The sequence below is a fragment of the Mirounga angustirostris genome, unplaced genomic scaffold, assembly GCF_029215605.1.
Source record: "Mirounga angustirostris isolate CCGP_5_RB_7025 unplaced genomic scaffold, mMirAng1.0.hap1 SCAF_3, whole genome shotgun sequence".
In the NCBI taxonomy this organism is placed as follows: Eukaryota; Metazoa; Chordata; class Mammalia; order Carnivora; family Phocidae; genus Mirounga; species Mirounga angustirostris.
This window is the reverse complement of record NW_026991711.1, coordinates 187,012,528-187,027,804: the sequence shown is the minus strand read 5'-3', so window position 1 is coordinate 187,027,804 and position 15,277 is coordinate 187,012,528. Positions and strand designations below refer to the sequence as shown.

General features: G+C 35.0%; 1 protein-coding gene across 2 annotated transcripts in view; it reads right to left on the bottom strand.

The window, feature by feature from the left end:
- PSMD1 (proteasome 26S subunit, non-ATPase 1) overlaps window positions 1-15,277 on the bottom strand; it is a 90,239-nt gene that overhangs the window by 61,417 nt on the left and 13,545 nt on the right. For both annotated transcript variants that reach the window (XM_064587226.1, XM_045867761.3), the window contains exons 7-16: window positions 13,770-13,996; window positions 9,235-9,295; window positions 8,205-8,333; window positions 7,010-7,098; window positions 6,260-6,338; window positions 5,603-5,776; window positions 3,887-3,998; window positions 3,158-3,354; window positions 1,667-1,762; window positions 567-631 (exon numbers count right to left, since the gene is read on the bottom strand). In XM_064587226.1, the coding sequence (XP_064443296.1) occupies window positions 567-631; window positions 1,667-1,762; window positions 3,158-3,354; window positions 3,887-3,998; window positions 5,603-5,776; window positions 6,260-6,338; window positions 7,010-7,098; window positions 8,205-8,333; window positions 9,235-9,295; window positions 13,770-13,996 (1,229 nt within the window). The remainder of the gene's footprint in view (window positions 1-566; window positions 632-1,666; window positions 1,763-3,157; window positions 3,355-3,886; window positions 3,999-5,602; window positions 5,777-6,259; window positions 6,339-7,009; window positions 7,099-8,204; window positions 8,334-9,234; window positions 9,296-13,769; window positions 13,997-15,277) is intronic.

Here is a 15,277-nt window from a genome sequence, read left to right as displayed (position 1 = left end):
GAGGCTCAAAAAGGCTAACAAGCCCGAAGTCACTCCGCTTGAAGGGGCAGAGCTAGGATTCAATCCCGGCAGACTGGTTTCAGAGTATGTCCTCTTAATCACAACTATCCTATGCCAAGCGCATCTCCAAATCTCAAGTCCAAAATAATTTTCTTAAATCTGCAGATTTTTCACCCTTCTGCAATGAAACAAAGCCTATTCTCTTTTATTCTCATCAGAGAGCTTCAGGAACTCTACAACCCTATATAAGAAACAGCATCCCATTTGAATTACCAATGTGTATGGAAAGAGGAGTACTATAAACATGTTACTTGGATTTAAAAATTTAAGCAAATACACAGAATGTTATGAAAAAAATAAATAATAAAGTTGTTTTACTACTTTTCAAATAGGTTCTTGGTCTCTCAAGACACACTTGCTTCTTTTTCAGATCAACAGTACTAATCTTATTGTTAAATGGTCTTCATTCTGAACCTAGACATATCCCTCAGATAGTTTCTGTTTAGTTACTATTAAAAAAAAAAAGGGGGGGACTATAAAGAGAACCAGAAATTAGAAATTATTACCTGAAGAGAATGAACCCAAGTGATTCTACTGCTGCCCTCCGGACATCATCATTGACATCGCTTACCTAGGAAAAATTTTAAAGGATGATTACATTATACCATGAATTCTATTACTAGAATTAACTGATACGAGAGGCTCACATCATTCAAATATAAATCAGACCTCATTAATATATTACTCTTTAATTAGAATGTCATCCCTCAATTTAGGAAAAACTCATCTGAAATACTCTATTTCAGGGCTTAGAAGCCTTTTAAGCTTGGTGAAGTTTAAGAATCAGGGCTACTTCTAAAGATTATTTCAGGTGCACTATAACTTTTGTGGGCTACACTGAAAATCTAACCATTCCTTCAATGTTGTTTTCAAAAAAGTATGTTCTAAATTCAAGCAAAATACAAACATTTACAATTTACAACATACCACATGCTGCACTGATAAAAGATAAATTAGTAATAAATACTATGGGATGTGAGTATCTCTGGGAAGAAGATAATAATGGTTCTAAATCTTTCCCGCATGGGAAGATGATCTGAGGTTTACCTTCTCCTGGAAACAAGATGGTAGAAACCTACTAAGTTAAGACATATGTGCAATGTCCATTGTGTTACCAGGCAACATTATTGTTCATAAACTCTACCTGGATTAGGAAGACTAGGAATGGGAAAAGCCTGTTGGAAAACATGGGCACTGGCTTTCCTGTGCAAGGTATCTCTTGTAATAGAGCATGTTCCCTAGGGGTACCTGAAAGCTAAGTTCACAGGCTGTAAAAAGAAGTGGTTTTTATTGTTCACTAGATTTCTCTATCCTAGGGCAGCCGCACATACTCACATGGTCTTGTCCCTTACAAATGAGGGTGCCCCTTGGAGTTGGTTTTCAGAAGTTGCCCCTGAATGATTTTAAGGACCTCTATTTGTACTGACATACTGTTATCCTGTTCTATTCCTGGTGCTGAGGTTATATCTGATTGTGTCCAGTTAGTGAGAATCTGAACCTGAGGTCACTCGTGGTAGTCCTGCAGTGTGGGTGCTGCAGCAGCCTAGACATTTAATGTCCATCTGCAAATTTTTCTTTCCACCTCTACCCAAGAAAGAGTACTTACAGCAACATGTAGCAGGCGTCGAATAGCTTTGTTGTTACCCGAGCCACAATAAGCCATGGCTACAGTGTACATTCCAGATCGTCGAAGAATTGGGTCCTAAGAAGAATAATCTGCATCAATCGACAAGTTATCATTTCAAACAGTGACTTCTACAGTCTAACTGGCACAGCTACATCCACCAGGAGAGTTGGTGTTAGGTAAGAAATGAGAAACTTAAGGAGAACGATTTTGTGGTTGGTAATTTTCTAAACAAATGTGGAAATACAGACTCTAATAAAGGAGGAATTAACTCCTTTTAATTCCCAATGCTCTATGCAATGTGCCTGCATTGCTGTACACTGACTAGGAAGTATCAACTCAAGTCCTAACCACTCTGATACTCAGCTTCCATCTATTCAACAACAACAAAGAAGCTCGCTTCTAATTCTACATTGTAACTTGCTTACTTAATTCTTGAGCACTGAGTGGAACAGATATGGCGTCTGAGAGCTGAGCAAAATAATGAGCAGTTTTATCACTTAACTATTAACAGTGGTTCTTTTTATCAGACTACATAGGACAGCATTAGCTACCACTGACTACCCACCACACAAAATACCACGGTCAAAATAAAATAAAACAAAACAAAAGGCAACGAAAAAAATTCACCCAGATAAATAAGCATAGAGACAGGCACTGGTTTTTGATGAAAAAACAATGAAGTAAACTTTTTATCTTATTAAATCATTATGAAGTGATTCCAAATATATTATTTCCAAAAGAAATCAACTTGTAGGGGGTGCCTGGGTGGCTCAGTTGGTTAGGCGGCTGCCTTGGGCTCAGGTCGTGTTCCCTGGGTCCTGGGATTGAGCCCCACGTCCGGCTCCCTGCTCAGTGGAGAGCCTGCTTCTCCCTCTCTCTCTGCCTGCCTCTCTGCCTGCTTGTGCTTTCTCTCTCTGTGTCAAATAAATAAATAAAATCTTTAAAAATAAAAAAAATTAAAAAAAGAAATCAACTTGTAAATCTCTTTTTTTTTTTAAAGATTTTTTTTATTATTATTTATTTGAGAGAGAGCGAGTACAGGAGGGGGGAGGGTCAGAGGGAGAAGCAGACTCCCCGCTGAGCAGGGAGCTCGATGTGGGACTCGATCCCGGGACTCCAGGATCATGACCTGAGCCGAAGGCAGTTGCTTAACCAACTGAGCCAACACCCAGGCGCCCTCAACTTGTAAATTTCTAAAGAACTTTTCTGGAGCTGCTTATCTGAAAATTACTGATCTGAAGTCTTAATTTAAAATTCTCAAATTAGTTCCTGTTTACCTGTTCTAATCAGTGCTCTCCTTTCCTACATTCCACTAAGCTTTATAGATCTTGCAAGGAGTTTCATCAAGTGTAGCTAGGTGTTCTGATGGGAACAGAGATAATTTCTAATGAAAGTGTTTCTCTAAATGCTGGCGATAAACAGGGTGTGATGAAGTGCAGGGAGAAAAGGATAAATAATGTATCATCTCACCTTATCACGGCACAGAGATTCAATGAGAGCATCAGCCTCCTCCATCCTCCCATACATTACTAATGCTATGCCAACTGCAAGACCACGCAGAATCTTCTCATGTTGAGTTTCCTGTGCATAGCCGACCATGTCCTCAATAGCCTGTGCATTTTTAGAGCCCAACATAACCAAACCTAGGGCCAGGCCAGCTGCTTCACCTAGTGAGTAAAAAGTAAAACATTAAAAAATAATAATTATGTATGAAAATCAATAAAACATATCTTATCGGAAGTGGCACTTATTATCATCAACTATCAAAACAACAATTAGCTTCTGGTGGCATTTTTTCAAACCATCTAATAAAAAGCACAACCATATATTTATAGCTATTTTCCTTTTAAATCTTGACAGAATGCATCATCAAATCCTACAATGATTTCAAAGGAGACATAATGACATCATTCTACACTATCACCAAGCTGTACAGATAGCTCTGAGATTCAAATAGGTCACTTTAATAAATTTCTATTTGCAAAAGTCAGTTATGTAGACAGATATACTGGATATATCATTTTTAAAACCTATATATAACAAAACCTATTTCTATGAATTTGACAAATAGGGCGAAATCCACTCCCCTCTATAAGTAATCTATTAGATTTTTAAGAGGCTACAAAATATAAATAGAAAATAAATATTAGTTACATTAGTTAATCCTAAAGTTTGTTGTCTCTGGAAAGAATCTCTCACCTGTCACAGCATCATCCTGATAAAGGTTTGTTTTTAGCAAATCATACACATCCTGGCGCGCAGTCCCCATGGCAGCCAAACCAAGGCCCAGACTGCCACCATGTCGAACAATCTAGGGAAAAAGCATGGGATCTGCTGATTTGGAACACTGTACTTAAAAGTCCAAGTTTTTATTCTGATTTAAAAATACATTGTGATATTAAATATGCAGAGCAATTGACCTAGTGAGAATGATCAAAGTATTTGAGAACCAGACAGCCAGTGGTAACCTCAGCAATTTCAGTTTCAAAAGAATGGTGCTTACTGATGCAAAATAATAGCAAGTTGAGAAGTGAATGAAAGACAAGAAAATGGAGGGAGAGGGTACAGCTCTCTTTCAATAAGTTTACATGAGAAGCGGAGAAATACAGTAACTAAGAGGAAGAAGCAAGGGTCAAAGAAAGATTTTTTTTTAGGATAGGTGAGACCTGAATATGCTTATGGGATGAGGGGAAGGAGCCTGAAGAGAGGAGAAAAGGGTATCTAATAGAACATGGTTGTAAAGAAGTGGGGAAAAAATGGGGTCAAGGGCCAAAGTTGGTCTTTATTTCAAGAGGGACACTTTAGTAGTCATGTGTCATTTTTGAGTGCAGTCTCCTTTTATAGGTGACAGCATCCCAATCTTGCTTGGAAAATACTCCTCTCCCATTGGCTAGTCTTGGTGAGATTGCCATTTAATAAGCACCCACCTTCCCCTACCCAAAGTGGACTGTGACCCAAAACAGACCACTTGGATGCTCTTTCTCTGAAATTATAATCTTTTTACAGTGAAATGACCCCAAACCATTTCAAGTTCATTCATCCTGACAGTAGGGCCTAGAGAGACAATTCCATTAGTTCCTGTTATCTAGATCCCTAGAACTGCCCTGGCTCTTAACTTTTGCGAGAATTGGTTTATCCGCTTTTCCTTTAATTATATAAGCTACTTCCAATAAACACTTTAAGTCGATCAGTGGAAGTTTCTATTGCTGGCAACCAAAGACCTTTGTTTGATAGGAAAATTTTTACCCGAGACCAGAGGAAATGAGGCAAAGATATAAATAAAGACATAATATTTGTGGATGAGGAGCTCATTAGCTAAGACAGATGATCCCACTGGCCTCAATCTTTTCACTGAAATAGAAGGACAAAGTTGTCTGGCTTACTTAGCTACTCTCCTAATAGCCTTCTAAAAAAGAGTCTAACATAAAAGCTAAAGTCTAAAATCCTATTTCAAGGTTCCATAAAGTAAGAGCAATCTGCTTAATAAGTTTTTCCAAAAGAATTACATTTAAAAATTATAAAATAGCAAATAACCAAGAATTCTGGTTCCTTAGACTTATGCATTTCTTTGGGACTTAGTTTCCTATAAAATAACAAAATTAGACTAAATGATCACTAAGGTCACTTATAGTTATAACATTTCAAGACTCTTAAGTGTGGAAATACAATACATATTTTACAAATATATGGTACTTTATTTTGCTTGTCACATACAAGGTTTAAAGGACTGAGAAGCACAATTTTAGTTTATAGAGAAGGAAAGAAAATTATCTTAAAAAATAATTCTTTAAGAATAGTTCTATTTTTGGAATTTCAAAATCCTACAAAATTTCTATTCATTAAAATAATTTGGCAAATATAGTGTTTTCCTGGACTCTTAAGTAACAGAAATTAGTTTTTCATTCAAATACTTACATCATTGCTGGCATTCTTAAGCTGGTTAAGCAGATAGTCAATTATATCTCCACCATGATTGGCATGAATGAGACCTAAGGCATAGAGACCTCCACCTTCCTGATAGGCTGATCCAGGAGAGGTGTCCTTGGGAAGATATGTTGCCATTAACTGTAAAGCTTCCTTCTCATGACCCTGTAAATTTGAACCACAACAGAGGTGTAAGAGAAAGTGAGAGAAAAAATATATATTTCCTATGACTACTGTCTTCTCTCCAGAAAATTCACTTTCTAAAAGAGGAGGAAGTGGATCTCTTCTCTCCCCTAGACAACTTTGTAACTCAAATGAGAGGAGAATTTTAAAAGATCCAATCACATCCTTCTTAGAAACAAATGCTTCAATTTTTCCCATTTTATAACATTTCTCCAAATTCATCTTAGACTATGCAAATAACTTATTTCAATTCATCCTTTGAGAAATGTCTTAGTCTTCATAGGAAAAGGATTTCCACCTTTTATTAAAACCAAAGACATAGGTATTTTAGTTTCTTATTTACTTTATTCTGATAAAGGACTGATCCGATTTAACAAAATGTACTTGTGAAAGAATTACAGTAAACTCTTTATCTTTTTAACTCCAAAAAAATTGCTTCTGTTCATACTGATCAGTATATATTACCTTATGAATTACACCCAGACTGGCTGTAGCTGTAAATTTTGCCCAGTTAGTGGCCCTGGCCAACCATTCCAAGTTATCTCTGTAAGAAAAGAAAATTCAGCAATACTACTGAAATGAATTCCATAAGGCTTTTTATAACACTAAAGTCAAAGCATTAAAATTTTACCTTCAACTATTACAAATCATTTTACTTTATGGAGCTCAAGTTACTGCTGATTCTAGTTTACCTCCTAAGTTCTTAGTCTTCTGAAGACTTTAAAAAAATGCATGATATGTAATTTCATTATGAACAAAAGCAGAATTATATTAATATATTTCATGCAAAAGCATATATTCAAGCCAACTAATAAAGGGAATTAATTTTACCTTAAAACAAGCAGACATATGCAATAAAAAATGTATAGCGGCACTGGGTGGCTCAGTCAGTTGAGTGTCTGACTCTTGATTTCGGCTCAGGTCATGACCTCAGGGTTGTGGGATTGAGCCCCGAGTTGGGCTCTGTGCTCAGCAGGGAGTCTGTTTGGGATTCCCTCTCTCTCCCCCCTCTTGTGCACGCATGCGCGTGCGCTCTCTCTAAAATAATAAGTAAATGCATCTTTGGAAAAAAGGTGTATAAAATAACAAAAACAGAATTTAAAATTCAGGACAAGCAGGCAAAGGAAGCTCTCAACATCCATGTAACAATGTCAACAGAGTCCCTATTAAAGATGATTTTAAACCAAAGTGGAAACCTTGTTCAAGTATATTTACCTAAGAAACTGGTCACTGGTAGTCCCACAGTGCATAAAAGAGTTTGCTATAACGGTTGCTGTATGACATACAGAATTCCGTACTGCATCCTACAAAAACAAATAATTTTTATCATGACAAAGTATTTACACATATGCAAGGTTGTATATAGACATACAATCAGAGGCCCTGTTTTGCAAAGAAAATATTAATAAACTGAACTGATGATATTTAAACCATGAATCTTGGGTATTTCTTTATAAAGATTAAATAGGTAGTTTATAAAAACAATCAAATCAGAGTCTTAATCTGTGGTCTTGAGATCAGATTTTAGGCAGAAGTTCAGGCAGTAGATTTTCTATTTTTGAATAGTTTAATTTGCCATTTCTCTTCAGTGTTTTGTCTACGGTCTCTAAGGTATTAGGGTAACCTGAAGAACAGAGTCCCGCCTCTTCTCGCTCTGCACCTCTGGCAGTCACCAAAGTGATTTTAATTTTAATGAAACTATATTATAAAAATTAGCTTCAAATAATTGTTATAAATACATTGTGTAATTCTGTGTCCATCTGCCATTTGCAATTATTAGAAGTTTGACAAGTACGATTACATGTTCCAGTCAATCAATGATGTAGTAATGAAATAATACATAGCTATAAAAGAATAAATGACTGTCAAAGGGTACTGGGTAGTTAAGGCAGGAAAATGAAGATTTTTGATACTATGAATATTTTCATATTAAAACATTTTTTGAACCAGATAAATATATTACTTGGTCAGAGATTAAAATTAATACTAGTAATTGTTAGGATCAATATCTCAGCAAAGGTTATACAGTATCAATGTAAGAACCTCTGCACTCAAGGAATTTGCAGTTCAATGGGAAAAAAGACATATAAACTATATTAATGTTCTGATCATGCCATTTGTCCAAGCACTACATATATATATATATTAAAATAAAAAGGTAACTAAAAAAATGAAAATAAAACAAAACACCACTAAACTTCCCAATGAAGGTGAACACAAAAACAGGAGCTCAATCAATATTAATTCCCTTTCTTCTCAACAAGTTCCTCCTTTGTTATTTTTTTTAAAAGTTATTTTCTTGATCAAAATAAAATGCAACAAAGTATTCAGTAAGAAATAAGTATTTGTATTAATATTCAACAAAGAAATAAATACAAAAAGAAAGCCTCCTTATAGATGACTTTCCTACCTTTGTGTTTTTTAGAATCATGAGATCTGTGTTATTGTTTCGTATTAAAAACTGTAGATGTAACTCTATAGCCATTTCACCACTTAAAATTTTAATCATTTTCAAAGTCTGGTCCTTGGGCTCTGGACTCTGCCAAAATAAATAAACAAACAAGAATGAAAATTCATATATTACTGAAATCCACTAAGCCAACTGTATTTTAACAGCCCTAGACCACTGAAATTCAGTCCATACACAAAGCAAAACTTGTATTTTAATAGTAGGATCTAGAAAACTCATGTATCATTTATTTGAGAGAAAGAATGATTTATTTCTTTAATAGCTACCACTGAGATATGATACCAGTTTAATGGAAGAATGCAATTCATTCTGAATAAGCTTCTAATGTAAAATATTTTAATATTAAAAAAAAACCCCAAAATATAAAATAACTGATTACTGATGATATGCAAGGAAATCTCTTTTATACAGAACCAACTCATAGTTAAGATGAGAAACTCCCTACTCGGAACTAGAAAATCAAAAGCACATTTAATCAACACATATATATGATCTCATGAACTAATAAGCCATCCAAGTAAAGAACAGTTGAAGTTTATAGACCTGAGTATCAAAAATCAAAAGTCTTGCAAGAGGAAACACTTATATCCAACAGACTACTGTTCTAATACTTACCCCAGTCTTCCATTCACCATGAATATTAAAAACAACAAACTAAAGTGCCCCCCCCATGATAAGTTGCCGTTTTATTTGTTAGAGGCCATACTTTTTTCTCACCCTGTGACAAGTAATTCAGTTATTCTATTTAGAGTTCAATCTTTTGTAAGCATCTAAAGATTTGATTTCTTCTAAGTTAAATGCTTTCTAGGGTCAATCCTTAAAATTTTACTTTTTTACAGAAGATCTATTTTTATAAAACGACTCTGGTATTAAACCTCTATAAAGGCAAATATATAACACTATAAATTAACTTACAATATACTGTGGGAATATATGTTAAATGATAACCTCAACTTCAAAAAACACTTACCACTTCCGGCGTCTTTCCTACAAGTACACTACCTGTCTTTTCTTCTGTTTCCATTGACTCACTGAAATGAAGAGAATCAACAGTTACTAATCTGATAAATCTTTTCTGAATAGTACGTATGGGTGACTTGTTATCAAAATGAAGGTCTGAATCATGTTCAAATTAAATATTTTGCAAGGAAAAAATATTTAATTACTTAAGTATCTCCCTTAAGAAACACACAAGATTCTATTAAGATGGAGGCAGCCCACTGATTTAATTTCTTCTAAATAAATTCATAAAACCACACAAAGCAACTAACCAGGTTAGCATGGACAACAAATACAACAAAACCAGTTGAGAAAGCGGCCCCCAAACTCCCAAAACACAGTCAGGTAGAGATACACCGTCACCAGCTACACCAGTTTGAAGTGAAGCAGTTGGGGCCCCAACAGCTCTTAAAACCAACACTCCCTTCTAGTCAAAGCACTTTACTGAGGAGAAGATGCTGGCACAGAATCCAAATTAATATGGCAGAAACAAAGGAAAAAGAAAGCCCAAATAAAAGTGAGAAAGTAAACCAAGTTAGGAGGTCTCAGATCATAAGTCACCATTTTGTTTCAAACTCTATAACACAAGAGGAAGATCTAGAGAGCAGTGAAATTAGAAAAACTATCCTAAATAAGCTTCCTTGCAAAAATTTAGGAAAACTAATTTCAGTAAACATAAGCACAGACAAGGATCAAAGTAAAATTCCATACGATAATAGAAGAGAAAAATTATGGGGCGCCTGAGCGGCTTAGTCAATTAAGCGTCCGACTTGATTTTCAGCTCAGGTCATGATCTCAGGGTTGTGAGATCGAGCCCCATGTCAGGCTCTGTGCTGAGTGTGGAGCCTGCTTAGGATTCTCTCTTTCCCTCTCCCTCTGCCCCTCCCCACCCCCACCACCCTGCTCATGTTCTCTCTCTCTAAAAAAAAAAGATTATTTCAAAAGAGGTAAAAAAACATTAAGAAAATGACATAAGATAGAAAAGAATAAAACATATCAGAATTAGGAAACTCAGAAATGAAATAATCAAACTAAGGAAAAATTAGAAATGAAGAAAAATAATTTCAGAAGATTAACTCAGAGGGGCAAATAAACACAACACGAACAAAGGACAAGGAAAGAAAGAAAAATTTTAAATTAAGAAATAAACCAAATGTTATCCCCCAAGATCAGGAATGAAGGGTGTTCACTCTAAGGTCTACTGAATAACATTGGAAATCCTAGCCAATGCAGAAAAACAAACAGGGGAAAAGGCATGAAAGTTATAAAGGAAGAAGTAAAATTGTTTCTATTCAGATGATGTGATTCCTATGTAGAAAATTCTATAGAAGGGTCTATAAAAAAAACTTACTAGACCTAATAAGTGATTTAAGCAAGGTTGTGGGATTCAACATTAATATAAAAAAAATCAATCGTATTTCTACATATTGGCAACAATTAGAAATTGAAATTTAACATACCACTTATAATACATCAAAAAATATACCTAGGAATGAATTTAAGAAAAAAAAGTACAAAATCTCTGAACTAAAATCTATAAAATACTGCTGAGAAAAATTAAAGAAAATCTAAATAAATGAAGAACAATACTATGCTTATGGATTATAAAACCAATATTGTTAAGGGTTTCAATTTGTTCCAAATTGAAGAGATTCAACACAATCCCCATCAGAATCCTCCCAGATTTACAGAAATGCAAGAGACCCAAAACAATCTTGGCAGTGAGAGGGAGAGGAGGAGAGAGGAGGGAGGTCAAAACTTTAGGTCTTCCACTGACTTAATTTCAAGACTATAAACTTTAGTTAATAAAGATACTGTGGTTCTGGTATAAGGAAAGACAAATAGATAAATAGAAAAGAACAGAGAAATCTATCAACATATCACATGTCAAAGGCCCCAAGGCAATTCAATAGGGAAAGGACAGTCTTTTAAACAAATGGTAATGGAACTACTAAATATCCATGTATTTACTCCTACTTCACACCACATACAAAGGGTTAAGCTAAGCTACACCACATACCTAAACATAAAACCTAAAACTATATAGCTTCTAGAAAAAAGTGTGGCAGAATATCTTTACAACCCTGAGGCTGGCAAAGAATTTCTGATTGGGATACATAATGGAAAACTGGATTATCAAAAATAAAAACTTTCATTCATCAAAAAATACCACCAATAAAATGAAAAGATAAGCCAAAGACTGGGAGAAAATATTAACAATATATCTGACAAATTCCTTTATTAAAATTATAACAAAACATGGGCGCCTGGGTGGCTCAGTCGGTTAACATCTGCCTTAAAACATTTCCAGTTTTTTGTACTTTTATTAAAACTAAATATACATTTATTTTAGGCTAATACAGTATTAGGTTTTATTTTCCTGTTTTTTCTTACATATTTAGACCACTTATTAAAAATATTTAAATGTGTCTTTATTATGGGGCGCCTGGGTGGCTCAGTTAAGTGTCCAACTCTTCACTTCAGTTCAGGTCATGACCTCAGGGTCCTTGGATTGAGCCCTACATCGGGCTCCCTGCTCAGCAGGGAGTCTGCTTCTTCCTCTGGCTTGGGCTCTTTCTCGCAGGGAGCCCGCTTCTCCCTCTGGCTTGTGCTCTCTCTCTCTCTCGCTCACTCTCTCTCTCAATAAATCTTTAAAAAAAATTGTAACAAAACATCAGTTTTACCACTAGAATGAGTAATATTAAAGAAACTGATAACATCTAATGTTGGCAAACAAACAAATGGAATGCTAACACATTTCTGCTGGGAGGGTAAACCATTGGAAAATAGTCTGGCAGATTCCTACCAATTTAAACATATATACCCTGTGACCTAGCTATTCTAATCCTATGTATTTACCCAAGAGAAATGAAAACATCTGTCCCCAAAAAGACTTGTACAGGAATGTTCCTAATAGTCCTGTTCTGAAACAACCCAAATGTCCATCAATGTAAGAGTGAATAAACAAACTAGTATATTCATGCAATGAAATGCTGCTCAATAATGAAAAAAAGTTACTGATTCACCCAAAAAACAGATACACATCACAAACATGTTGAGCGAAAGGAGGAGAAACAAAAGAATACACACTATATGATACATTTTTATGAAGTTCAAGAACTGGCAAAACTAATCTATGTTGATAGAAATCAAACCAGTGGTTGCCTCAGGGGCAAGGGGTTGACCTCAAAGGGCAGAGAGGAAGTTTCTGGGATGATAATAGAGGTGATGGTTATATGGGTGCTTATTTGGTCAGAACTCACTGAACTGTATCATCAGGATATGTGCATTTTATAGTATTTACATTATTATTCCATTAAAAGAAAGAACTGAAGAGCTGAAAAGGACTAAAAGAAAGTGAGAAATACAGAAGAACAGAAGACAGGCAAAGAAAATCTAACTTACATATAACAATAGGCCCCCAAAAAGAAAAATAAAGGGAAGAAAACAAAAACTAAAAACTAAAATTCAAGAAAACCTTACTGAGGCACGACTATTTCTGGTGTTTTTGAGGACAAGTTAGAAGGCCAGTGAAATCTGAAAGTAGTAAGTAAGGAAGAAAGCAGCAAGAGATGAGTTGAGGGGTATGGAGAGGACAGATCATGTATAACCTTGCAGGCCATGCTCGAGACTTAGAATTTTGTATGAAATGTGTTTGTAAAGTATTGGAGGCTGAGAGGGTAGTGACATTTAGGTTTCAGAAAAACAACTCTCACTGCTGTGTAAACAACTTTAAAAGGAAAAAGGTGGCATAACAGACACTTTTTTTTTTGAGAGAGAGAGAGAGAATCTTAAGCAGGCTCCATGCCCAGCGTGGAACCCAACATGGGGCTCAATCTCACGACTCTGAGATCATGACCTGAACCAAAGTGAAGAGTTGGGACACTTGAGTCACCCAGGCGCCCCATAACAAAGACACATTTAAATATTTTTATTAAGTGGTCTAAATATGTAAGAAAAACCAGGAAAATAAAACCTAATACTGTATTAGCCTAAAATAAATGTATATTTAGTTTTAATAAAAGTACAAAAAGCTGGAAATGTTTTTTACTTTCCAAATATCTAAAATCCAGCCCACCTAACCCATCTAAGATTTTTTTCTAAAAGTAGGCTCCACACTGGGTGTGGAGCCCAATGCGGGGCTTGAACTCATGACCCTGAGATCAAGACCTAAGCTGAGATCAGGAATCAGATGCTTAACCAACTAGACACCAAGGCACCCCACCCATCTGAAATTTTTAATTTACTTGATTAGCATATATGCAATTGGCCCTCCCTATTAATCACTTCCATTTCTTTCTAGAAAGGTCCCTTTCTTTGGTTTTCTTTAATGTGCCCAGCAAAGTGCAAAACAGCAGAGCAATAGCCTTAGTAAGACTTTACAACTAAGAAAGCTAATTCTGAAATTAATTCTTAGACTATGTGATCTATGAGAATATTCCACCTATTTGCAAAATGAAATAAAGATTGTTCAATTAGTTCTGATGCAGAAAAAGATACTTATACCTGTCTTTCTCTGATCCTGGAACAGTACCCGTATTGGTGGATCCAGGCACAGAAGCAATAGGGGTGCCAACAGTTCGAAGATTCTGGATTACAGATGACAAAAACTGCTGGCTAGCACTTTCATACAAATCAAAACAAATCTGATAAGCCATCAGGAGGTTGTCTTCCTTTACCAGTTTTTCTAAGATATCACTCACAGCCTGAGGATCATCTAAGAAAATTAAGCACTGAAATGCAGATAAAGAACAATTACATAATAATTGAAAACTGTGTCTACAAAATACTTAGCGACAAACGGTTAATAATATAGGAAACCTTAAAATATAAGCACAGACAAACTGGGGCAGATGAACTGTTCTAGCACTCCATTTCTTTCTTTTAAAAAAAAAATTAATTTAAAATTTTAATTCCAGTTCTAGCACTCCATTTCTGATCCTGGCACTAGACAAAGTCTTCCTGAAAATGGCATCTGATTGTGCCTGGCAATTACTAGTACTCAATAACGGTAGGTGAGTGAATCTTGGCTTCTTCAAATCTTATCTGTATTTTATTATCAAGTGCTCCTTAATTTGAATTTTCTGCTTAACCATAAATTATAGGAGTCATTCATTCATTTAACACACATTGTATCATGCTGGGCCAGGATAAAAGGCACTAAAATGACCATTTTGACATATTTCTCTTATCACTCTTACGATCTGTCATATGTTTTAACAAAACTATCCAATAAATTTAGGATTTTTATTTTTTAGGAATTCAATTTAAATTTTGTTTCCTTGAAGTAGCAAATAGCTAATTTCAAAATGAACACATTAATCAAAGTTATTACACATTAAGAATAGGAAATAATGAAAACAAATGACCAATAATAGGGGAATTGTTAAGTAAGGCAAAGTACATCCACTAAATGACTACTGCACAGTCAAGAAAGAGTTGGAACAAGAGTTTGTGAGACTGAGAACATGGAAAAATGCTAAAATTGGAAGGACGTATATAACTGATACTGTTTGCCTCCAGAGAAAGGAACTTAGGAGTCAAAGGAAAGGAGTGGAAAGACTTTTTTCATTGTATACCCTTTGGTTCTTTTTAAATTTTGAATCACGAGAATGTACTATTACCTATTCAATAAAATATATATTTTAAAATGTAAAAGTTAAGTTTTGAAGGAACAAGAAATAAAACAGCTTAAAAGAAAATTGTCTCTGAGGAATAAAACTGAAATACACAGGTGAGCAGAGGACTACTGTTTTTCATATAAGTTTTAAAACACAACAATTAAAAAAAAAACTATTAAAAACTATTTAGAATATTTAGAAGCAAACAAAACTCCAAAAAGCTATATAGAGAAAAGTGAAAAGAAATAAACTAAAATGTTGACTTTGGGGGATATAAATGACTTTTCTTCCAGCCTTTTCTATGTTTCAAACTTGCTTCAAAAAGCATTTAAAAAAGGATGCATTACTCTAAATTTTAATTTTAAAAATGTGTAGAGGATGAAAATACATGGG